This window comes from Ceratotherium simum, chromosome 2 (genome assembly GCF_057802395.1).
Source record: "Ceratotherium simum simum isolate JZ-2026a chromosome 2, ASM5780239v1, whole genome shotgun sequence".
NCBI classification, from domain to species: Eukaryota; Metazoa; Chordata; class Mammalia; order Perissodactyla; family Rhinocerotidae; genus Ceratotherium; species Ceratotherium simum.
In genome coordinates this window covers 65,945,972-65,972,233 of record NC_141901.1, presented here as the reverse complement: position 1 = coordinate 65,972,233, position 26,262 = coordinate 65,945,972, and the positions used below count along the sequence as shown (strand labels likewise).

At 36.3% G+C, this 26,262-nt stretch overlaps 1 protein-coding gene across 1 annotated transcript in view; it reads left to right on the top strand.

Annotated features, from left to right (window-relative positions):
- Positions 1 to 23,400, top strand: part of PLPPR4 (phospholipid phosphatase related 4) — a 44,126-nt gene extending 20,726 nt beyond the window's left edge. Inside the window, exons 2-7 of the mRNA XM_004420792.2 lie at positions 4,470 to 4,655; positions 11,155 to 11,284; positions 13,502 to 13,697; positions 15,333 to 15,390; positions 16,156 to 16,329; positions 19,558 to 23,400. Coding sequence (XP_004420849.1) covers positions 4,470 to 4,655; positions 11,155 to 11,284; positions 13,502 to 13,697; positions 15,333 to 15,390; positions 16,156 to 16,329; positions 19,558 to 20,883 — 2,070 coding nt within the window. The 3' untranslated portion in view covers positions 20,884 to 23,400. The remainder of the gene's footprint in view (positions 1 to 4,469; positions 4,656 to 11,154; positions 11,285 to 13,501; positions 13,698 to 15,332; positions 15,391 to 16,155; positions 16,330 to 19,557) is intronic.
- The last annotated feature ends 2,862 nt before the right edge of the window (positions 23,401 to 26,262 follow it).

Below are 26,262 nucleotides of genomic sequence, written 5' to 3'. Positions count from 1 at the left end.
AATACCAACATTTATAAACTAGTCTTCATTCCAGGTATTGTTGAGTGTTACTTGCAATATTTCACTTAACCCTTTCAACTGCCTGTGATGATGGGTACTACCAATGTACCTATTTCACAGAAAAGAAAACTGAGACTTAAGAACAAGATTTCCAAGGTCACCCTGGTGGTAGTGAGTGGAAGAGTGGACATTAGAACCTCCCAGGTGCCTTGAAAACCATGTGACCCCATCAGTTTTACTACAGTATGTAGAATTCCGAGTGTCCTTCCCCATTCACACACACATATACACAAACATACACACTATAAGAATAGTAATTTCATTCCATGGCTATATCTTCATTGGCACAGTCGAGCAGATTCTAAAATAATCATCCACAAAATTCAATTATGAATAATGTCTCTACTAAGGAAGATTTACTTAGTTTTCAGATTGGACATATTGATAAAGTTCTGTTTGCCTTTCTGTAGAAGACATAAAACTCACTTTACTGAGGCATAAACATATAAAAATGAGATGATCAGATTTTATTTGGGTACATGTTAAAAGTCTCAGATCTAATTTCCATTTATAAAATATATGTAGAAGACCTAAAATATGAACTAAAGGAAAGCATCAAGGAAAAAGAAAAAAATGGTACATCATCAAATTTGGTTTAAAAATGAAATATTCAACATTCAAATTAATGGAGGAAAGCTTTTTCTGAATTTATGGAAACGATACTTTTAAGATAATGTCTATTTATGCTAAGTGATACATTTTTTTTTTTTTTTGGTGAGGAAGATAGGCCCTGAGCTAACATCTGTTGCCAATCCTCCTCTTTTTGCTTGAGGAAGATTGTCCCTAAGCTAACATCTGTGCCAATCTTCCTCTAATTTTTTTATATGTGGGATGCCACCACAGCATGGCTTGATAAGCAGTGTGTAGGTCTGCGCTCGGGATCCAAACTCTCGAACCCTGGGCTGTCAAAGTGGAGCAGACAAACTTAACCACTATGCCACCAGCCTGGCCCCTAAGTGACAGATATTTTTAACTACAGATTTGCAAATTAGATACTCTTAGTTAAACAGAACTTTAAGCTAAACAGCACCCCCATTAACTGATACTACTTGTATTTCGTTATCCTAAAACTCTATTCCCATTTTTGGAAATGAAACATAGAATAGTGGTTAAGAAATAAGAGTTTGAAGCTACAATTCATGGGTTCAGAATCCACCTCTGCCACTTACTAGAGGAGACTGGGCTTATCCACCTGCAAAATGAGATAATAAGAGCACTTATCTTATGTCATAATAGAAAGTTTTAAGTTAAGTAAGTTAAAATTAATTAATAAAATTAATTAAAATTTCTAAAACAGAAAATTGTCTGGCACGTAGTAAGTGCTATATGAAGTATTTGTTAAATTAAAATTAAAATATATTTAAGTGGATTTAAGTGAAAAATCTCAATCATGGGCATGCACCATGAAGTGTTGATTTACTGGTCAAGACTGAAAGCTACTCTTCCTGTATTACAGGAGAGAGGAGTGGTGAGGGGAAATGGTCAGATATTGGAGTGATCAAATGATCATGGATTCTAATAAGAGAAATATAAGTGTTTTGACATACTTTTTTGCTCTCTCTGTTGAAAAGCATCCATCTGAAAAACAGAAAGACAATGCCAGATTAATCTTCATACATTATTAATGTTTCCAACAAACATAATTCTCATTACAAAAAGACCTCCTGGGAATAAAAGGCATAATACTGTCTTATAAATTTATTTATTTTTTAAACTGAACAACCAGAAATCATGGATGGTCAATAATCTTTATCAAAAACCTGCTCTGTTTGGTTAAATAAATATTTATCCTCCACAAGTAATAAAGCCTTAAACTGAACAATTTTTTCAGTGTTATGTAAGTCTGTGTTTTCAGATTCTGAAAGGCCTATCATCAGGCAATGTATTCGCAGTATTTTCTCTTTAGCTGAGAGCAAGTCTCTCACTCAGCTTATGATCCTTGATGGCCAAGCCCATGTCCTGTTCTCGATATTATAGTTAGCACCCACATACTACCTGGCATACTGTAGGTTGAATGAATGAGTAATTGAATCCATAACACAAAGTCTAGAATGTAAATTGTGTCTGGTTTAGGTTTACCAGGCATACTAGAGGACATCCAGTAAAATTAGAATTTTAGATAAACAAAAAATAATTTTTACTATAAGTATCTCCCAAATATTGCATAGGACATACTTACACTAAAAATTATCCGTTGCTTACCTGAAATTCTAATCTCACTGGGTGACTTGTATTTTCATTTGCTAAGTCTGGTAACTCTAGTCTAGTTATTAACACTAATTAATATTTATTCATTAATTCAATTAGTCATTTATCAACAAGTATTTATTGCTTCATTAAATTATTAAATGATGTACTGCATGTCTACCATGTGCCAGGAACAATTCTATGCCCTGGGGATTCAGCAATAAATAACATTAGCAGACTCTCACTTCACAGAGCATGTATTTCAGTGGGAGGTGGGGGAAGACAAAAAATAAATAAGTATCAAATTGGCAAGGTAATTTCAGTTAATGATAAGTGCCATGAAGAAAATCAAGCAAGATGATAAGGATAGAGAGGGAAGGATGGATCAAGGGCTACCTTAGATAGAACATTTAGGAAATTATCATGAAATGGTGAGAAGAAGCCAGTCATTCAAAGAGCCAGGGGAGGAGCACAAAAGGAAGAAGGAAAAGGAAATGCAAAGAACCCTTGGTAGAAATAAATTTCACTGTTACAGGAAAAGACTGAAGACCATGGGATTATATCAAACTAAAAGCTCCTACACAGCAAAGGGAATCATCAACAAAATGAAAAGGCAACCTATCATATGGGAGAAAATATTTGCAAATCATATATCTGATAAGGGGTTAATATCCAAAATATAGAAAGAATTCATAAAACTCAATACCAAAAAAAAAAAAGAAAAACAATCTGATTAAAAAATGGGCAGAGAATCTGAATAGACATTTTTCCAAAAAGGACACACAGATGGCCAACAGGTACATGAAAAGTGCTCAGTATCACTAATCATCAGGGAAATGCAAATCAAAACCACAATGAGATGTCACTTCACACCTGTGAGAATGGCTGTTATCAAAAATACTGCAAATAACAAGTGTTGGCAAGGATGTGGCAAAAAGGGAACCACTGTGCGCTGTTGGTGGGAACGTAAATCATGCAGCCACTATGAAAAACAGTATGAAGGTTCCTCAAAAAATAAAAAACAGAACTACTCTATGCTGGAGCAATTCCACTTCAGGGTATCCACCCAAAGCAAACTAAAACACCAACTGGAAAAGATATATGCATCCCCATGTTCACTGCAGCCTTATTTATAATAGCCAAGACATGGAAGCAACCTTGGATGGATGAATGGATAAACAAAATGTGGTATACACATATAATGGAATGTTATTTAGCCATAAATAAGAAGAAAGTCTTGCCATTTGTGACAACATGGATGGACCTTGAAGGCATTATGCTAAGTAAAATAAGTTAGACAGAGAAAGACGAATACCTTATGATCTCACTTATATGTAAAATCTAAAACAACAACAGAAAACAGAACTCATAGATACAGAGAATGGTTTGGTGGTTGCCAGAGGTGGGGGGTGGGGAGGTGGGTGAAGTGGATGAAGGGAGTCAAAAGGTAAAAACTTCCAGTTATAAGATAAATAATTGCTAGGATGTAATGTACAGCGTGAAGACTATAGTTAACAATACTATATTGTATATTTGAAAGTTGTTAACAGAGTAAATCTTAAAAGTTCTCATCACAAGAAAAAAATTTGTAACTGTGTAGTGATAGATGTCAACTAAACTTATTGTGATGATCATTTTGCAATATATATAAATAGTGAATCATTATGTTGTAGATCTGAAACTCATATAATATGTCAATTATATCTCAATTAAAAAAAAAAGACTGAAGACCAATTGAACTGTAGTTGGCAGGGGGCTGGTATAAACGTGATACAAGAAGATGTAAGGAAGCAAAGCAAGAGCCAGATCATGCAGAAACTTGCATTCTGTGGTGTAAATTTGGATTTTATTCAAGTAGAATGGGAGCCGCTGAAGTGGTTGAGATAGGGAGTGCTGTGATCTAAATATTTTAAAAGAGCCCTTGGGATGCTGGGTGGAAAATGGATGGGTGGGTGGGGAGGGTAAGAGTGGAGAATACCAGTTAGGAGGTAATTCAAGAGTAACGGTGAGGGATGATGTGGGCTCACGGCAGGCTGGAGACAGAGGTGGATGAACTGGAGATATATTTTGAAGACAGAAGTACTTATAAATGATTTTAAGTCTGAGATCAGAGAGGAGTGGTGAGAGAAGGGCAAAAATACACTTTCCTACTTCAAGATGTACTGATTTTGTGTATGACCTGCATATAAGAATAAATTATCTTCTATGTCCTTCATTCTCAGTTGCCTATATTGGCATCATCGGTGGTTAGCCTGTACTTCCTTGAACTCACGGATGTCTTCAAACCTGTGCACTCTGGATTTAGCTGCTATGACCGGAGTCTTAGCATGCCGTACATTGAACCCACCCAGGAGGCAATCCCATTCCTCATGTTGCTTAGCTTGGCTTTTGCTGGACCTGCAATTACGGTAAGTGCCCCCAAACTGTGTTTGTCAGTCCCAGAAAACTAAGAATGACCACATTTGTCTAATAAATAGGTTAAAGTGAACTCTAAGTCTTGGACCGGAAATAGCCTGTCTTTGAGATATTTTGACAGTATCATGTGGGAATACTTAATAGTTTAAAATGACTGGCATTGAAAGTTATGATTATATGATGGCAAAATGACGGGTCTCTAATGTTCACTTTGATAAATCATTCTGAAAGAAGGTTTGTAACTGCCTAATTCTCCTTGATTGGCTACTATGACATTTCTGATACACTTCCTAATTAATGTATTTTTCATGTGTTTATTTGGTATCTGAAGTCTGGAAGACTAGAGGAAAAAAACAGTTATATAGCTGACAGACTTGCTTCTCAAAAGTACATGGTGATTATCACTTACAGTGTCATTTTTTACTAGGTTAGCATTTTTGTCTTGATTATGAGCACTGAGCACCAGCACCTCTAAAGTAAAGAGGACACAGCTCACATTCCTGGCACACACAGAATAAAATACCTTAGATTCAGGACAGGCATTTACATTTCAAAATGTGTAATGTAAAGAAATGCCCTAACCTACCAGAATTGAATTAAAATCATAGTTGTTTGTAGTTTGCTAACAGACACATTGTGAATAACACACTTTTAGTTAATTCATTAATAAGTAAGACTGGCCAAGCCTTTCCATCGTCTCTTCTGCCCCCAGAGTCCTACCTAGGGACAAGAAACATGTTTCAAGGTTAATAATATTTATTTCTACCAGTAGGAACTCTTTGATTTTATCATGCTCATGAACGTCAGAGGCAGTGGTTATTAAATTAAAAGCTGTATTTGGATGGAGTTTTTACAAGATTCCCTAATGAATTGGCCTATTCTGGTTCAGTACATCAGCAGTTTTAGAAAAGTCTCTGTATAGACCTTCTAAACTCTATACTTATATATAGCTATGAATTGGTTTTTTAAAAAATTTTCCCCATATTAAGTAATCACAGCATGCTGTTTACACTATAAATAAATAATCTAAAATATTCTCAGAAAATAAAATTGGAACTTAATTTTCCATTGAACTTTATTATACTTAAAAGGTCTCAAAAAGCTTTGTAAATTAATGAGTTATTTGAACTCAAGTAACTCCAGGGTGATTGGAAATATTAATGATGTACTTGGAAATAGCTAGGACTCAGACTAATAAAACATATTTACAGTGCAATATTGCTCAGAATAACAGCGTTTTCCTATCATTTCTCTAAAGACTTATAAAAAAATTCATATCTTCCAGTCGCTTGACAAGAGTGGAAAGAATATATGCTTCTAAATCTATTACACCAGAAAGCATTTCTCCTAGTTGGGGTGTAATGCACAAATTTGTTATAATTGATATATTTGAAATAAAATAAATGAAATATTGTACAAATGTTCATGACTGTGCTGAAAAGACTGTGTTGATATTTATTCATTTAAATAACTTGCTTTTTATATATCCAGAAGTCTTTCTTCTCTAGGGTATTTTATTAAGTTGCTAGGAAAGTAAGTCTAATTGTGGCACTCCCTGCCAGCATCATTTATCTCACATTGATCCCTTTGCTGACACTGTTACATGTCCTGGAGACAATGACCTTGGCCTCCTACTGTGTTCCTGCTTCTCTGACTCCCTCATTTCCCGTAATAAATTCTCAATATGCAATTTCAGGATGCTTTCTGGGGGATTCTGGGTCGACGCTTTCTGTCTTGAGCCCTGAGAAATGAAAGAACAAATCTGCCATGGCTGCCTTCCACCACATGGACCTGGGGATCCCAGTGCCAATTCCTTCTACAAAGGCCTCACTGAATTCCTAGGTCTCCCCAGGTCCTCCATAGCAGCTGCATGCCTCTTAATGGAATGAGAGGCAAACTAGGGAAATATTTATACCTCAGGGTCCCCAGTTTCCCCCATATCACTTAAAGCTCCAGGACACTCCAGGATGTCAGTGATTCTCTTCTCCACACTGGTTTCATAGGTTTTAGGTAAACAACTCAATGGTAAAACAATCTTCACTTTGCTGACATCAAATACTATTTTTCACACTTTTCTCTCCAAACATACATCATACTTCTTCTAGATTTCTCTCGAATTTCATTTTTCCCTCTATTTTTAAGGCCTTCCCCCAAAACATGCATTTTCTCAACATTGGTCCTATAGTGTCTGTAGTCATCTTGTTCTAGAACCATAATTCTGTCTCTGATCTCAATATGTACATTACTACTTAACCCCTTACCCCCCCTTTCTTGAAAGTGAAAATAACAAATAGACCCTAATCCCTGACTTTCAAGGATGTCTTTTTCTTTTTATCTTTAAGGTGGCACAAACCTCTTCCAAACAGAGTGGTGGGGAAAGGTAGAGAGGCAAGGGAAGTCCTTCATTTGGAAATGGCTTTTAAAACCCACTTGTATGAGGAGAGGCACTTCCTGTTTTGACCCATTTACATGGAGAGAAGACAAATCAAAACAAAAGACTTGCTGTCAGAAATATTCTTTAAAATGACATTTATATGAGCAAAAGGAAGATCAACTGATTTTTTATACGGCATTTAAATAAAAATCATCTAGTGTTTGTTTCTCAGAGGTTTTTTTTTATGTTTGAGAGATATTCTAAAAATAACTTGTCTTCATGATGTTGTAGAGAAACTGTGAAAATTCCTTTCATGTCTGTGAAATGCATATTCTTATTTATCTGAAATTGTCCTTAAATTAGAAAAATTCACCCTTAATACTCAATTTTCATTTACTTTAGAGTGATAATGAAACAAGCATTTTGTTTAGTCCTTTGGAGATTATCTCTCAGGGAAAACAACACAGATTTATCATAAATCTTTATGATAATCTTTATAAATAAATAAAGATATATAAAAATAAATTAAATAAAATAAATATTTATATAAAATAAATAAAAAAATATAAATATGATAAACAGGGTTTATCATAAATCTTCATGAAATCTACATGGACTTTCTCTTCCCTGGAAATAAAATTTTATTCCATATTATTAAAGGATAAGTATATCTAATTTTACAGGATAATTCTGTCAGAATTTGATTATAGTTCTTAGAAGGTCACCTTAGCTTTAGCAGACTATACATACAGTAGTCTCCGCTTATCTGTGAGGGGGATAGGTTCCAAGATCCCCAGTGGATGCCTGATACCATGGATAGCACGAACTCTATACCAAACCTGATACAAGTTGGCTACTAAGAGACTAATGGATGGGTAGCATATACAGTATGGATACCCTGGACAAAGGGATGCTTTATAGCCCCGACAGGACAGAGCAGATGGCATGAGATTTCATCACGCTACTCAGAACGGCGTGCAATTTAAACTTATAAATTGTTTGTTTCTGGAATTTTCCACTTAATATTTTCCGACTGAGGTTGACTGAGTAACTGAAACCACAGAAAGTGAAACCGTGGATAAGGAAAGACTACTGTACAATCACAACGTAGAATATCAAATGTGTTAGGGTTTTCAAAAGACATAAGTTGAAAATTTGAACACTGAAGATACTATAATGAATATTACACTGTTTTTGTTGTTTTATTTATTATTTTCACAAGAAAGCCTTTTTGGATTGTAAGCTTTCCCTATGGTGGCTGTTCTGAGGGCAGTGCCCACATAATAATAAGCAGTATATTTCCTCACTACATCTACCCTGAAGCAGAGTCACTTTGGAAACTCTTCCCAAAACCTGTCCACGATGTTTGATATGCCGAAAAATTATATTGCTTCTCTTCAGGCCTGGGTACATCATAAACAGAGTACTGTGAAGAGGTACTTGTCATAAACTGTTTTCTATTTACAAATGACAACAGCAACAAATAATTTTATCGTCAAAAGCTAATCCCTTTAACCATATTGCAACACAACAGCATGCCATTCAGGATGAAGAAACAAGCAGGAGCGTCTGGAAATACATTAGGAAGCATCTCCCCTTCCCCTGAGGAGAATTCTATCTTTAAATCAAATTGAATCATTTTGCAAATTCATGCAATGACATATAGATCAAGGTTAAATGAATAGAAGTGTGAAGAGAAAATTGACATGCTCCTTAGAGAAAAGGACAGTTGCTTGATGTCAAGATACTGACAAGAAGCCTCTATTCATATTAAATAATCAAGCCAAATAGCGTGAAAGCACTCTCTTGACATATGAGCTTTCAGCATATTAAACAACTAAAATAAAACTCCTGAAATCTCAAGGTCATTGGAGATAATGACTGTTGTGTTGTGTGATGACACATTTCTCTAATGGCACTGTACAAATAAATTCCTGTATAATTTAGCATTCACGGACAAGATGTGAATCTTTGCATATATAATTGAAAAGAAAGAAACAAAATTATTCATAGGGTTACTATTGAAGAAGTGAAGATGAAATCCATCTCTTTTAGCCATACAACAATGCATTTCAGAAATGAATGGTTAATTTTCTTGAAATGATGATTTTGAGATAGCCATTATATTATGCCATGTGCATGGTGTATCATGTCACTTCTATCTACGAAGAATATAGAACCTATTGTTCCCATGTCTAACTTAAAGTGAGGATGTAGGATATTTTTCAAGAAATATAAATAATTAACTCACTGTTCAAGGATTTGAAAAAAATTCCTTTTTTTCTATACAGTTGATCTTAAAAGAGTTTACCGTGTATGCCACGTGATTTTCACACAAGAATGCTTACTGGTAGAGTTTCATTAAGAAAATCATTTTTATGCAAATTAAGATTCTTTATAATTGTGCACACACCATATTACCTACAGAACTAAATGTAGCAGATCGAATATTCGAAGCAGAAGGCCGTAGGCTTACTGTCATCAGTTTCAAAGAAACCTGTAACATTAAATACTTCATAAAATAAATGTTAAGCTAGTATTGAGAACTGGGAAGTTCCCCTGGGAAATCTGTTTCAGCCTCTAATCATTGTTATAGTCTTTAAAGTAACATGATCGCTTGTATCTAAGGGACATATGTCTACTTTTCTCAGCTCCACATGTTTATACAAATCAATTCCAATTTCTCAATAACCTCTTAGGTACGGTAATCCCAAATATTTAAATTTTTTCACATAAGTAAAACTGATAATTTCAAATCTTGCTTCTCTTATACAGAATAAATAACAGCCTGAACACCCAGGGTGATTAGCCAACGAGAATCCCACAGTGAAGGTAACAAACACCAACTCCACAGGGCCAGGCACTGTGCTAGATATGAGGATAAAAGGTAAAAAAGAAATGAGTCATCGCTCAGAGGGTTCTAGTCTAGTGAGAGATAATCAAATGAATAGTTAAAGTGCACTTTAATCAAGCTATGCTAGCGGGAAGGAAAAGGTGCTAAGGAAACCACATAGAAGTGCACATAATTTAATTTAGGGTGCAGTAAGGGATTTCAAAGACAAGTTCCTGAAGGAAATGATGCCTAAATATACCAAGTTCCTTTACCCACGTCCTATGTCCTAGGATCCTACAGCAAGTGCACTGTTCCTTATCTTAAGGTGGTCCTTCTGATACTACAGTATGGTTCCCCGTCCAGTGTAAACACAGTTTCTAAATATCTATACCTAGGAAATACTACCTAATATGAATGGATAACTCTTCAGAAATTATTTTAGCCACATCAATGATTCCATTTCAATTGTCCCAGAGTGTTTTCAACCAGAAGTTACTGCTCACCTAGATTCTCTTGTAATCTGTGTTCTCCAGTCAGATAGTTACTAGCCATATGTGGCTATTTCATCTAAAATCTAGAGTGATTTAAATTTTAAATAATTAATTAAATACAATGAAATGAAAACAAAAATTCAGCTCCTCAACCGCAGTAGGTAAATTTCAAGAGCTCAATAGCCACTTGTGGGTAGTGGCAACCGTATTGGACAGTGCAGAAAATATTTCCATCATAGACATTTTTATTGGACAGCTCTGCTTTGGACAGCACCTTTCCACCTTCATGCATGCTTTCCATGGATTGATCCTTCTGCTCAATCCCAAACTGGTTTATTGAAATAATCTGCTAATAAAATATTCCTAATCCTAACTCTGGTACTTATTTTGTCCTCCCCTCAGGCATCTTTTCTTCGTGGTTTTAGTGGTGAAATGCCAAGACTCTAAAAGTTAGGGCAGAATCAGTCACCATGCGATTAATCAATTAGGCATCACTGGGTGTTGTCAGGCAAAGGGCCAAAGTCTGGTTTGCTGCAACCACATTAAGATGCCAGGATGCTCTCACACCCTTAACCAGTACGTAGGAGCACAGAAGATCCAACCAATGTTCCTTATAGTGCCCTGATTGCTTACTTTGCAGTGCTCCCTCAAATACTCAAGAGAAATTGCTCACATCTCTAAAGCTTTTGAGAAAAATACAACTTTACCTTGCTGAATTGCTTATGTGTTAAGATATAATTTATAATTCCTTTGTACCCACTGAGTCCATTCTAAACATGCTCTTATCTTTGCAGATTATGGTAGGGGAAGGAATTCTCTACTGTTGTCTGTCCAAAAGAAGAAATGGGGTTGGACTGGAGCCCAACATTAATGCTGGAGGCTGCAACTTCAACTCTTTCCTTAGAAGAGCCGTCAGATTCGTTGGTGGGTGTGGGGAATCACAAAGAAAGGAAATGTTTTTTTCAAATAGAAATGTTGTATTTAATTACAGATATTAAGTCTTTAAAGCTATAATTTAGTTGTATAATTTTAGGTACAGGATGAGTTTTACATTATACAAAAAACTGCTAAAACACTAAGATTTGGGCTTTGTATCTGAAATGTGTTATTTACAGTTATAGTCCTTGTTTTCAGAGCTAACATGTCATGCATTTCAGTATATTTTTGTCTTAGCTGTGGTTGAAGCATAATTTACTTTAAAATGGTTTCACTGAATCTGTGTTCGTCTTTTAAAGTGGAGAATAAATGTCAGCAGGCCAGTATGAATCGATAACTCTTCAGAAATTAGTTTAGCACATCAATGATTCCATTTCAATTCTCCTGGAGTGTTTTCAGCCAGAAGTTACTGCACATGGAAATGTCACTGTAGAGTACTACATCATGGCTACTTTTCCTTGGTTATATCCTCTAACTTGACCTCCCATTTTTCATGAAATGTATAGAAAATCCATGGACCTGGCTAACCAGCATCTGAATCAAACCGGTATCTAAACCTTCATCTCTTCTAATTAGCATGGGACCATCTTAGTATCATTCAAGTCACAGGCCTTTTTTTTTAACTGAGTTGAGAAGTCAAGTCACGGTACATCACACCATGTTTTACATTCATTCCAAATAAGTCAGTAAAAAGTTATTTTTACTTGTAACCTCTCAGCTCAAAGGAATAAGTAGTTTCATTTAATACCAAGTAGATAATTAAATACAACCATCTTCCCACTAGAGGAAAAGTCTGGTCTAAATCATGCCCTAGACTCTGCTCTACTAAGCAAGGCACATGGAGATGGTAAGATAAGAACAGGCTCCCTGGCAAGGTCATGCTCTGAGGCAAGGTAGTAAAAGGTCAGGACATACAGCTGATCTCAGAGAAAAGTTTTCCTAGTGCAACAAAATGCTGTGGACAAGGGGGCACATACCTCTCTGAAATACCTTATGCTGGGAGAATAGTCCCTCCTACCCTAGCAAACAGTGTCCCAGAGTCAGCAACTCCATCCTCCGTAGGTCTGGAGATTCTAGAGAATTCTCCAAAGGTAAAAATGGGTGGGTTTCCCCACTTATCCATAGTCCTCTCCAAGACCTTGCATGTTGCTAGGAATTAGAATGTAGAAATAAAGCTCCTGTGTCATGAATGGCAGGTGAGTGGGTGGAGAAGGAGTTGGGAGAGTGATGGTTAGACAACGATGAGCAGATAAGGAAAAGGCAAAATACGGGAACATGCAGGCCAGCAACCTTGGTTTGAAGGAGTCCACTGAAAAATTATCCAAGTGCCTCTCACAATGATTTCTATGAGCAAATCATGAATCAGAATTCAGGCTGTGAAGTGAGAGTGAATCAAGGGTGTCAAGACAACATAGAGGAAGCAGGTGAGTTCCAGATCATGTGTATCTGAGCAGAGAGCTAGACTCCCAAGGATAAGGCCAGGCAAGGGACTTGAAGCAGAAATGGAGTGAGCATGCATCAGGGTTTGTGAGTTTATGGTTTAAGACTGGCCCCAGGAGACAAAAGAGAGATAGATTTTTGAAATGAAGATATAAGAACATTATCTCTGAATTCCAAACATGCAGGAAGGCTCCCACAGCCTTGTACTTTGGATGTGATTGTTGTTTCCACGATGGGGTCCACTTGCCCTCTTCTCTGTTTTAATTAGCATTCCTGGTATGACTACAGCTTGTAGGGAGTTCGAACTGATTCTATAGTGTTTGGCGACTATGCTGGAGTTAGGAACCATTGGGAAGAGAGAGCCCTGGCAGCTCAAACATTCTAAGCAATTTAAAATCATTTTGAATTTTGCTTTATTCCTCATATTTAATCCTTCTCAAATCACACAGTTGGTCACCTTAACATGTTCCACATGTCTGCCAAGTGATCTATAGTTAATAATATTAAGAATTGGCCCAATTTAACCAAACTGATAAAAATACCTCAAATTACTACTTTGGAGATAGTCATTGACCTTATTTTTGCCTTAAGAATCTGTTTAGAAGTTTAGGACTTTTCTATGCTATATTCTCAAAATAGACTCAGAGAAAATGATCACAGCATATTTAAAGATTGCCATGTTAATGTGAAATAAACAAGGTTGATGATGACACAACATCAGCATTAAGCACTAACTTGGTAACAATTTCTTTCCTTTACTTATAGGTGTTCATGTTTTTGGACTATGCTCTACAGCTCTCATTACAGATATCATACAGCTGTCCACAGGATATCAGGCACCGTACTTTCTGACTGTGTGCAAGCCAAACTACACCTCTCTGAATGTGTCTTGCAAAGAAAATTCCTACATTGTAGAAGATATTTGCTCAGGATCTGACCTTACAGTTATCAACAGTGGCAGGTTAGAAAATGAGATTTAAAAACATGCCATGTCGGTGTTGTCATTGTTCATTAATAGCTTGGGGTATCATCTTAAGCGTACATTTTTAAGTCACAATGATTTTGGTTTTATTTTTCTTTTCAATTCAGTAATCTCTTTAGTGATTATACCATAGAAACCCATTGGTTTCCAAACCCTTCTCTCTATCTCCAAATTTCACCTTCACATTCTTGTCACTCATCTTCATATCACCAAACTCCATTCATGTTTTGTGATCTACCTTATTCTCATTATGGTTTCAGATTACCACAATTGGTTTACTTTAGGATATTTATGGTCAGTCATGGCTTACAGTCAATATCTGTATATATTGACTTAACCAAAAGACTAAATATCTACAATATTTACATCTCCACTATATGTTTTATCAAAAAAATCATATGAGTTTTCCTTTTAGTAGAGTTTTAGAAGGGATAACACCTGGGATTGAATATGACTTCTTTGAATAAACCCAGAACTGTATAGCTTCTAACCTTGGATTTTAGAAAATAAGGGACAGAAAAACTCGAGGAATTACCAACGCATTAAATTTTTTTCAATCAACAAAGTAAAAAATAAACTCACATGGTAAGAGATAATATTTTAGAAGCTCAAAAAAGTAAATTACAGAAGGATAAAGGGCAATAAATAATTGTTATAAGAATTCTATTTGTCATTCAAAGAGTTCCTAAAGATTGATATGAGTCAAAAATAAGTTAATAGGCACATTTGAAGAATCAGAGCCTGATATTATGTAATTACACATATTCAAGTGCTCACGGTCCACTCAATAATTTTGAACCTACATTGAAGACCTATGTCCTCTATTCTTTCTGAATCCTGTACATTATCTTGTCTGTGTTGAATGGCAGCCCTTTTTATTGGATACAAAACAATTAGGAGGACGTTATTCTAACTAAATTTTATTTTTTCCAATTTTTTTATGCATTAAAAGAAATCTCTATTCTTCTTCTTTTGTCATCCTTTTCAGTGTCTCTCCTGCTGTCTTGTGTTCCACCTTTCCCCCTTTTCTCCTTAAATTGTTTAACTAAATAAGATGCTCTGTGATTCTTGAGATAATTATTTTAAAGGGGAAAATACAGAGAAACATTTTGTTAAAATTAGAGTTTCTTGTGCTTTCTAGAGTGTAAAAAACACTTTTAGACCCACTGCTGTGAGAAAATAATTTTGTCTTTTAAATTTTTATATAAATGAAACCATGTGTTTAGGATCATAGAAAAAACTTAATCACTTTAAAATCTTAGGTTTTATGAACTTTTACTTTAAACTGACATAATTCTAATACTGAAGAATAATTATAATGCTTTCCAATCCATTTCTACTTTCAACCATCGTTCCAATGGTGTAATGAAGTGATCTCTTACAAAGCTAGCACTTTACATTGGAAAGTGCATCACTACTATCCTTTAATACTAACGGTGATTAGCAGTGTTTATTTTATCAGATTTTTCTCCGGAAAACTAAACAGAAATTAAAATTATTGCCTATTGCCTTGTGGCTTTTAAGTTGAACATTTTAACCACACAGTGTTCTTGAGATGATTGTTAGCAGTGTATCTGAACTAGAAGGCATAATTTGACTGTCTTCCTTTGTCAGAAAGTCATTCCCTTCTCAACATGCGACCCTCGCCGCCTTTGCAGCTGTATATGTTTCGGTAAGTAACTGGGTCTTTTTCATCAAGCTGTGTCCTACAGAAAATCAAGAAGATGAGTGTTGTCTCCAAGTGACTGATTAGATTATATAGCCATGTAGTAACAGAACAGAAAACTTTCACAGAGCAGTCCTTGAATACAATGGCATCGAAAGCAGAAATTGGATGCTACTATAAACAATATTATAGTAAAATAATTTTTCTACACACTTATAAGAATATTTATTTAGCCTGGTATCCCTTTAATGTAATATTTTACTTCATGGGAGGATATTGTGAATTATGTGAATGTTATAAATTCTAAAACTAAAAGAATTGCATTAAGTACACACATACAATTTATTTGCAGTATTTATATAACAACAGTGACTTCTAAGTCAATGTAAATTTGATAAATGCTATACAGTGAATTGTCATTTTATCTGATTAATACAACAGCCCATGAGGTCTTAGGTGAGAAAAGTGGACTGAAATTATGTGACAAGTAACGTGGAGACTAAACGACTATCTGGCTAATTCTACCACTTCAATTTTTTTTTCAAACTTTCGTGTAATTACATGAGAGATCTGTTATTTATTTGACAAATTTTGTCATGTATTTCCTTTCTTTGCAGGTGTAGAACATAGCCATAGCAGGGGGCATGGAACAGTAAAATTGATGTTGAGTGTATCATCAGTTAGACTTTTGAGTTTAACTTTTTATTTGATTATAATTTAAAAATAAAATGACATTTCTAACATACTTACCCTATTTCTTTCATGTTTAAGATGTACTTCAATTCCACATTAACGGATTCCTCTAAGCTTCTGAAACCTCTCTTGGTCTTCACATTTATCATCTGTGGAATCATCTGTGGACTAACACGTATAACTCAGTATAAGAACCACCCTGTTGATGTCTATTGTGGCTTTTTAATAGGAGGAGGAATTGCTTTGTACTTGGTAAATAATTTATTATTATTATTTGATAAAACACATTTTAAAATGGAAAATATGCATAGAATATTTTGCACCGTAATAATTTACTTGAAATAGGTTTTATATTCATGAGAAAATCTCTGGCTGCGTCTCCATTCTAAGGCAAGATACATATCCCACTTTCAGTAAAATAACATAGTAAACTCTTATCATGGGCCAGAAACTGTGATTTTAGAAGGATTATTGCATTTTATCCTTACGCTACCCCCCTAGAAAAAGAGTCAGGGACTATTATTATCAGTATAATTTTACAGATGAGGAAAGTGAATAGTATTAGTGAAATGCAGTTAGTGAAAGTGAAGATTTAGTAGAAGATTATATAACTCACCCAACAACACAAAGGGGACACCTGGCTATAACTATGATCCAACTAATACTGAGTTCTTTAGCACTGCTCTATTTTCCAGCCTGACCTTCCTCCAAGGGAAATATCCTCGGCATAAGGAAACTGAGATTGTCCATTTCACTCATCCATTTTACATTTATTCAATATCTGATCTGTGCCAGATACTATACTGAGCATCAGAGCAATGAGAAATAAGACATATCCTTGAGGAGTTTACGGTATAAAGACTAATAATAGTATAAATGGTTACAATACGTTAAATGATATAAGAGGGTGAGAACAAACTGCTTTGGGAATAGCACACCTCCTAAGGAAGTTAGAGAAGCCTTCATAGAAGTGGTGTGGTTTTTTAAAAATGAGACTTTCTTAGGGTAAGGAAAGGAGAAAGAGCATACAAGGAGAAGAAACTGCCCATGCAAAAAGACCGGCATGTGAGAGAGTAAGTATTAAGTGGAGGGTGAGGGGACAGGAGGAATGAGAGATAATGGCCGTGTTTCTAGCTTGGAAGATTGGGCAGATGGTGACAACATTAGCAGATGAGGTAAATGACAGAGGAAGCAGATTGGTGGAGGGAAAGTGGGTTGATGAGCTCAATTTAAGGATCACTATGCAGCTGAATAGTTGGGTCTGGAGCTCAAAGGAGCAATGATGGAGAAATAGATTTGGGAATCATGGACATTATTGGTGGAATATCATTATCGTAATGAGAGTATAGACAATTGCCAGGTCATAAGAATATAAAGGAGCCAGGGAACACCAGTATGCAAATGGCATGCAGAGGAAGAGGCAATAATGAAGGAAACTGAGAGAAGCTGACAGAGAGATGAAAAGGAGTTGTCGTTAGCAGCAGTTCTCAATCATGTGGGCTTCAAACACTTGTGACAGGTGTTACAAGAAAATGATTACAAAAAATCGTAAAGGTACGGAAGTGAGCAGTGATTTATTTTTTGTTTTTATAAACTAGCATAGTCAGGATTGTCAGTTCAAATCTCATTCTTACCCACATGCTGTCTTCAGTGGAGGAAAAAGTAATCAAATTAAAGTTAGTGTGCCAGGAATTGTGCATAAGCCTGGGTTGCCCACAGGAGTGCTGATTGGCAATGTGTGTTGCAGAGTAGATAAAGAAGACCGGGAACCGTCGCTCTCCAGTTCATGCATTGCCTTTGCACATGTGTGATTTCATGGTGTCCTGGAATTGGCATGGGCTCCATAGTCTGAAGGATTTGGGCTTGAACCTCAAGTCTTTTGCCACTTGGCCAAGTTATGTAGCCTCTCACAAGCCTGTTTCTTCACCTATAAAATGAGGATAATAACTATCTCCTTCATATCATAACAAGGATTAAACAACTACATTTATTAAGCGCAGTGCTGGGCATTGAATGTCGGACAGTATAGGCAGAGGTTACTTACAGTCTAGTGGAGGGTGTTCCTAAACCTACAACTTTAAATACAATGATTAACAGAACAGTAGGTAGGGAGTTCTCATCCTGGGAACTCTGGCAGTGAGAGCATAGTTAGATATTATTTAGAAGAAAATTTGAACTTAAATACTTAAATAAAGTACTTGGAGAGGCAAAGGTTGACTTTATTCCATTCCTGTTGCACTCTATGCCCTGAAATTGGAAATTTATCGGTTCTAAGCCAATGCTGTTGTTCATTGGTAAGCACTCTATAAAATGTTAAATCTATGGGATTCCTTTGGTTTGATTTGAAAAAGTAGAGAGTGGCTACCATCTCTTGAAATTAGCACACAAATAGGTATGTGCTGCTTGCTCTTTTCTCTAAACTAAGCATCTCAAAAACAGAAAATTCAGCAGGGATTAGACCTTTTATGTGTAAAAAGGGTAAAAATTCTGAATCTGAATTTCAGCCTTTTCCAGATTTTTATCCCCCAAATCTAAAACAAACAAAAAAATTGATAGCTTGAGTAGGAAGACAAGATTAAATAAAAATTGGCTCAAATTTAGTGTACTAGCACTGAATTGATTAAATATTACTTCCCAATTTAATGCCAAGTTTAAATTAGGAAAGAACGTGGGTGCCCCAATCTAGTGACAGTTTCTGTCCTCTCTTCCCAGAACTCTCTGTACAATGCTGAACACACAGGGCTGTACTCCATGTGAGTTGTAGCAATATGGGTCTCAGATCTCACTGCAAAACCTGATATCATGTTTTATGAATGATTCTTTGTTCTATATTTTCCACACCTCTTCTGCTTCCCATCATGAGGTATGATTGAAAATGGAAGGTAAAATAAATCAGTTAAGTCATTTGAGGTGTCACTCAACAAGACGTTCCTAAATCCAGAAACATGAATTGCTTTGAAAAGCAGAAGAATGTCCTTATTTCTCTCGTTGTCTGACTTTTCATCTCCAAACATACAGAGGATAAGCTTCACAAAAACATTCCATGGGATGGAGAAAGGAGAGAAAATACAACTAATAAAAAACAATGGGCGACTGGCCCCGGGGCCCTCGAGTGGTTCAAGTTCTGTGGGCTCAGCTTCCGTGGTGCCGGGGTTCAGGATTTGGACGCCGGGGGCAGACTTACTCCACTCATCAGCCATACTGTGGAGGCATGCCACATACAAAGTAGAGGAAGATTAGCACAGATGTTGGTTGGCTCAGGGCTAATCTTCCGCAAGCAAAAAAAAAAAAACAATGGGCTCCACACTTCTGAACAATTAGTTTGGTGATTTATGATATAACTTACAAACTATTTTCTGAGTAATTGTAGTTTTAGTTTTTGTTATTTTTTGTCAATGGTGTATAGAGAGCACATACCTTATTTATGTGCTTTGGTGGGTTCTCTAATGCATGATATTTATGGTTTCTCTTCAACATTAGGGCCTGTATGCTGTGGGGAATTTTCTGCCTAGCGAAGAGAGTATGTTTCAGCACAGAGAAGCCCTCAGGTCTCTGACAGACCTCAATCAAGACCCCAGTCGTGTTTTAGCTGCTAAAAATGGTAGCAGCAGTGATGGAATTGCTCACACAGAAGGCATTCTCAACCGAAACCACAGAGATGCTAGCTCGCTGACAAACCTCAAAAGGGCAAATGCTGATGTAGAAATCATCACTCCACGGAGCCCCATGGGGAAGGAGAACATGGTTACCTTCAGCAACACTCTGCCTAGAGCCAACACCCCATCCGTAGAAGACCCTGTCAGAAGAAACGCCACCATCCATGCCTCTATGGATTCCGCTCGATCAAAGCAGCTCCTCACCCAGTGGAAGAATAAGAATGAAAGTCGGAAGTTGTCCCTGCAAGTTATAGAGACTGAGCCTGGACAGTCACCACCCAGATCCATAGAAATGAGGTCAAGCTCAGAGCCATCGAGGGTGGGGGTGAATGGAGACCACCATGGTCCTGGCAATCAGTACCTCAAGATCCAGCCTGGCGCTGTCCCCGGGTGTAACAATAGCATGGCTGGGGGACCGAGAGTGTCCATTCAGTCCCGCCCTGGGTCCTCACAGTTAGTGCATATCCCTGAGGAGACGCAGGAAAACATAAGCACCTCCCCCAAAAGCAGCTCTGCTCGCGCCAAGTGGTTGAAAGCAGCGGAGAAGACCGTGGCCTGTAATAGAAGCAACAGCCAGCCCCGAATCATGCAAGTAATAGCCATGTCCAAGCAGCAGGGCGTTCTCCAAAGCAGCCCCAAGAACACCGAAGGCAGCACGGTCTCCTGCACTGGCTCCATCCGCTATAAAACCTTGACAGACCACGAACCCAGTGGGATCGTGAGGGTTGAGGCTCACCCGGAGAACAACAGGCCCATCATACAGATCCCGTCCACCGAAGGCGAAGGCAGTGGCTCCTGGAAATGGAAAGCCCCTGAAAAAGGCAGCCTTCGCCAAACTTATGAGCTCAACGATCTCAATAGGGACTCAGAAAGCTGTGAGTCCCTGAAAGACAGTTTTGGCTCTGGAGATCGCAAGAGAAGCAACATTGATAATAATGAGCATCACCATCATGGAATCACCACCATCCGCGTCACCCCAGTAGAGGGCAGTGAAATTGGTTCAGAGACGCTGTCCGTTTCTTCTTCTCGTGATTCCACCCTGCGGAGAAAGGGCAACATCATCTTAATCCCTGAAAGAAGCAACAGCCCGGAAAACACTAGAAATATCTTCTACAAAGGAACCTCCCCCACACGGGCTTATAAAGATTGAATGATGGCCATTCAATCATTTGGGCGACCCCCAAAAGACCATGTACTGATTCTACCTGTGCTCTGTTCCAGCGATTGGGAAGTCTTCTCATCAAACTAGATTATCCACCATCAGCCCGGAACTCAATGACTCTTGAGAACTACTACACTCAAGCTTGTAGATTTCACATCAAGGGGAGGGAAAAGCACAATGCAAGAACCTAACTAATGTGATAATCCGGAGACTCTTAAGACCTATCTTCAAACTCAAAAGGTTTGCAGAGGGCAGTATCAAAAGAAAGTGGTTTCCTTCAGTGTATACTATTTTACTTCCTGAATGTGCCAACCTTAGGGATTTTTCTTTATAATTAGCTGTGGGAATCCAGAACACGCGTTTTCCCTACAGCAGAGGCCATGCAGTATTATATATTCATTTTGCAGAATCTGCACCCAAAGCTCAATACGGGTGGTGCTGATTATTATAGTACATATACCATGTAAACTCTCAAATTCTATTTAGCTGTGAAATAGTGGTGTGCAATTCCTTGTCAAAGAAATGCTACTGTATTAAGATGCTGGCTGCTTTGTGTTAGAATAGGACACCCCGCAGCTCCTCTGTAGTGGCTCTGTCACAGTCAAACAATGAAAAGGTTTTGTGCATTTCTTAAAAATTATGCTTTCTTCAAGAACAAAAATTGTGTAGGAGTATTTTCAGTGAAAGGGAATAACTAGTATTTTTCTGCATAGTTTTTTTTGCTGCTTACTTTTTAAGTATAGATCCTGCTAATGAAGAATCTGTTTTTTAGTGAGTACCTTTGCATAATTTAAAAAATATATTGTTTGAGAGAGTTTTTTGAAATTGTGATCATATTTTGCATTTTATGGCTTCTCCTTCATCTATTGATTTAAATTTTTTTGATATTATTCATGTTTTCTTCTACTTTTAAAGGAAAAATAACAGTTGACATTTCTTGAGCAAAATATACTGCTGTGAATTTATAAACAAGAAATCTAAACCAAAACTTGACCTTATGGGTTACATTGCCAGCAATGTTGGTCAAGTCTTCCCTTGGATGTCTCCAACCAGCTGGCTTAGGCTGCTATCTTAACAGGTAATCCAAAAATTCCATTTGGTTCCAGATTATAAACTTTTTTGATATCCTGATAACCAGTAAATTGGAGCCACAGTACTTGGGTTTTACCTTCTTCCCTAAAATATTTTTGTTAATTGGACACCAACAGGAAGACTCTGAAAAAAGTGCAAATTGCTAAGTAAAAGTATCTCACAATATAAATTAAGAATGTATTTCTTCAAAATATCTAAATAGGCACAGTTTTAGTGCTTAACGTGCAAACAACAGTTTTTGCTACCTAACCTGAATGAAGCCTTCAGCCTAAATCAAAGGGAACCAAGATTATCAATAAGAAGAAGATAAAAACAAAACATTTTGAGGTGTTTTTCAGCTTAAAAATTTATTTTAAGCATGAAGAAATATTTGGTTCTTGGAATTTAGTGTTAAACCTTTTTTACACCATCTTAAGAATTCTAATATACACTTGCTGATTGCCAAGGGGATAAAAGGGAACAACAAAGCTGGTTGATCTGATCTCAGTTTAGTTTTCAATGAGAACAGAAGGAATTGTTTAGAGATGAATCGTACCACATCATTATCAGCTTCTAGAGGAAAAGGGCAGAGCTTTCTAGAGTCACCAACCTCCTAAAGCGTTAGGGTTTTAGCTGAAACCAGCGGAATTGAAAACTCTGGCAATAAAATACAGATTCAACTATATCCTTCTGGCAATTTCCTTCTCAGAGAGGGGGGAGTGGGAGTAAAATGTTGCCTTCCTCACTTCTCACCCCCACCACCATCATGACACTCCTACTGGCTTTTGCCGGTTGATAGAGGGAAAGGTGGACAGGTTTTAGTACTCTGAACTAAAAAAACAAACTGCAGCATTTCAGGTGCAGTATGATATTTCCTAATCTTTCCTATTTCTTAAGAAAAGATTTTAAAGTACTTCTCTAGTCATTGAAGTTTTTTTTCTTTACATAAATATTGATATATTCTTTTTCTACTCAAAGTGCCAAAGGCTACAGTTTTTAACGACTTCAAGAATTGTACCACATTGTTAAGGAAATACAATGATAGTCACTAGAACTCAGACCTCTGCATGTATATTTGATAATACATCTTTTGTAAAAAAAAAATTACAAAAAAAATTTGTTTACATTCCACTGGTACCTTAATTTAAAATAAATGAGACTAACAGGTGGTATCTCTTAGTGTTCTATTGATCTTATTTGCTAATGAGAGCACTTCTTCCTTTGTTAGGCTGTGCTTTACTGATAAAACCAAGCATTGAATAAAGAGAGTGAATTATCTTTTTAAAGTATATAAAATTATGAAAATATATAATATATATATATAAAGTATTGTGTTTAATAAAATGTTATGCAATGTTTTCCAAACTGATAAAGTTTGTAAAGTGCTATAATGTATTTTGTTAAGTACAGATCAAAGCTATTGTGTGAGTATATTGTGCTAACATCATAGAAATAAAGATTAGATTTCTTCATCAAAATTGGAACATTTTGGTTTTTTACTTCAGAGTATGAATGGATAATAACTTGGCTTATAGAAAAAGAGCTGCAAAATAAGAATGAATCAAAACTGATTATATTCATAGTTGTTTAGAAGAAAGTGTTGCACTAAGAAAGAAAAGTTTGTCAAACTATCACATAATGTTTCTTGACCATTTAGAATTTTTATTTTATGCTTATTAAAGGAGATCTTTTAGATTTATTTAGGCATAGATTTTTCATGTATCAATGTTATAGAGTATAAAAAAAGAAAATATGAAAGAGTCAAGGCCAAGTGTTCTGAATCAATTTTTGACTAAGAGTGGTTGATGTGCATATTGTTCCAAATATTATTGCCCTTTGTGCCAGCTTTTCTTAAGAAGAATGCTTTACTATTGACTCCAGGATTATTTTCACAGCCGTTAACACCTGTTCTATGAGTTGTACTGCTTGTACTCTACATATCTCACTAGAAAATATTAAAACAAGTTCTTAGACCACAATCAGGACTTATACTTTACAGAAATGATCCTTAAGTGGTTCATTGACTGAAACATGAAGTTACAGTTGTCCAGTAATACCACCAAGTTCATACAGTTGTCCAACAGCAACCAAGTTCATGCATACCAAGCAACTATAACATGATTGTTCCCTGGCCAATAGCCTTGTAAGATGCTATTTATGGTAGAAAACATACTAGTTTTAGAGAAGTTAACATGTGAAAAAACATGTGTATCTTATCTTGGTTGAAATACAACATTAAGCCTCTCTGGTCTTGATTTTTTCATCTCTAAAATGGGAACATTCATACGTTATCCTTTCCAAAAGATATTCTAAAGTCTTTTCTAAATTTCTATGGATTAGCACTGTGTATTTTATCCAGAGAGCAAAAACTACTTACAAGAAAATAGGAAATAGCTTGCTGGTCTAAAACGACTAACAAATGAGTATTGTCATCTTTGACCACAAAGTTAATATAAGCAACCCAAATGGAGTTACTAAGAGCCTACATCACCATTTTACTACATAATATATCAAAATAGATGATTTGTATTCAAGTACCCCTGATCCTAGTACCTTTCTCATGAGGTATCAGGTGAGTGGATTCTGGGTATATACATAAGAAGCTATCATTAGGGGCCATATCATTTCTGTCTTTCACAGGTCAACTCTTTCCTAGATATATAAGGGTCCTTCATATTACAGTTCAAAGGGAATACGAAAAATTATGCATGATTCAGAGTGTAATTTCATTAACATAATTGAAGGAAATCAAAAGGAATTGAAATGATTTCATCAAAAAGGAAAATGTGGCCCAGAAAATGAATAATGATCTGTTTCTGACTGGATAGTTCATTTCCTCTGCTTAGTAAATGTGTCTCCTGTTTTTATTCTGTTGAAACTTTCCAAAATTTTCTAGGATCAGATGTTCCAGTTTGAAGAAAATATAGATTTCAGTAATGGTGCATGGTATCGCAGGTAAGATCCAATTATAGGAAGTTCCTAGTGATCATGCTTTCTAGTTGCGAGAGAATACCTAAATGAGTCCTCTGATACAGAATGAGTTTTATTTCACTGTCCATACAATTCAGTGTTAGTTAGTCAATGTAAGTCCCTAATTGCGTGTGTTTGTGCACTACAGTCAATGATAAGGAGGGGACAACTGAGAAAAACTGTAGTTCTGACACCAGTTCTATTTTACAAACTTGCTGAATGCCCATTTTTCTCCTTTATACCCCCTACCTTAAGATTCTCAATCATTGCCTACAAGAAAAATCTGTCTAAACTCTAAATAGCACACAACAGGTGTACAACATTATAATTCAACATCTGTATACACTGCAAAATGATCACCACCGAAAGTCCAGTTACCGTCCATCACCATGCAATTGACCCCCTTCACCCCCAATCTCCTTCCTCTTTTTAACCACCAATCTGTTCTCTGCGTCTATGAGTTTGTTTCTATTTTGGGGTTTTTTGTTTGTTTGTTTTGGCTTTTTTTAGATTCCACGTATGAGTGAAATCATACAGTATTTGTCTTTCTCTGTCTGACATATTTCACTTAACGTAGTACCCTCAAGGTCCATCTGAATTGTCACAAATGGCAAAATTTCATTCTTTTATACAGCTGAGTAATATTCCATTGTATGTATATACCACAGCTATTCCACTTCTGGGTATTTATTCAAAGAATACAAGAACACTAATTCAAAAAGATATATGCACCCCTATGTTCATTGCAGCATTATTTACAATAGCCAAGATATGGAAATAACTTAAGTGTTCATCAATAGATGAATAGATGAAGAAGATGTGGTATATAAAATCTCCTTTTTGTCTTAATCACCTCAGGCCCTTCTGTACTCGGCTACTACCTTATGGAAAGAAATCTAGATACTGTCTACACTAGGAACCCTTTTTTTTCCCCCACCATGTTATGGTTTATACCCTCTAGCCTATGATTTCCCTCTGAGAAAAGATACGTAATCTTTGAGTACTAGGAAAATCTAATTCACTCCACCCCCAGTCCAATCTTTCCCTTATTGCATCTAAATTAAATAATGACAGATATTTCCACAGATATTTCTGGAGGTATGAAAAGAGGTATTTTCAAAAATTAACTCAAAATATGTCCAAGACTTAAATGTAAAATGTAAAACTATAAAAATTTTGGTAAAAAAAAAAAACACAAGAGAAAACCTTCAGGATCTAGGACTAGGACTCTCTACTAGTCTTTGGTTGAATATGTGCTTTGCAAATATTTTTTCCAGTCTGTACTTTATTGTTTCATCCTTTTAACAGGGTCTTTTAAAGAGCAAG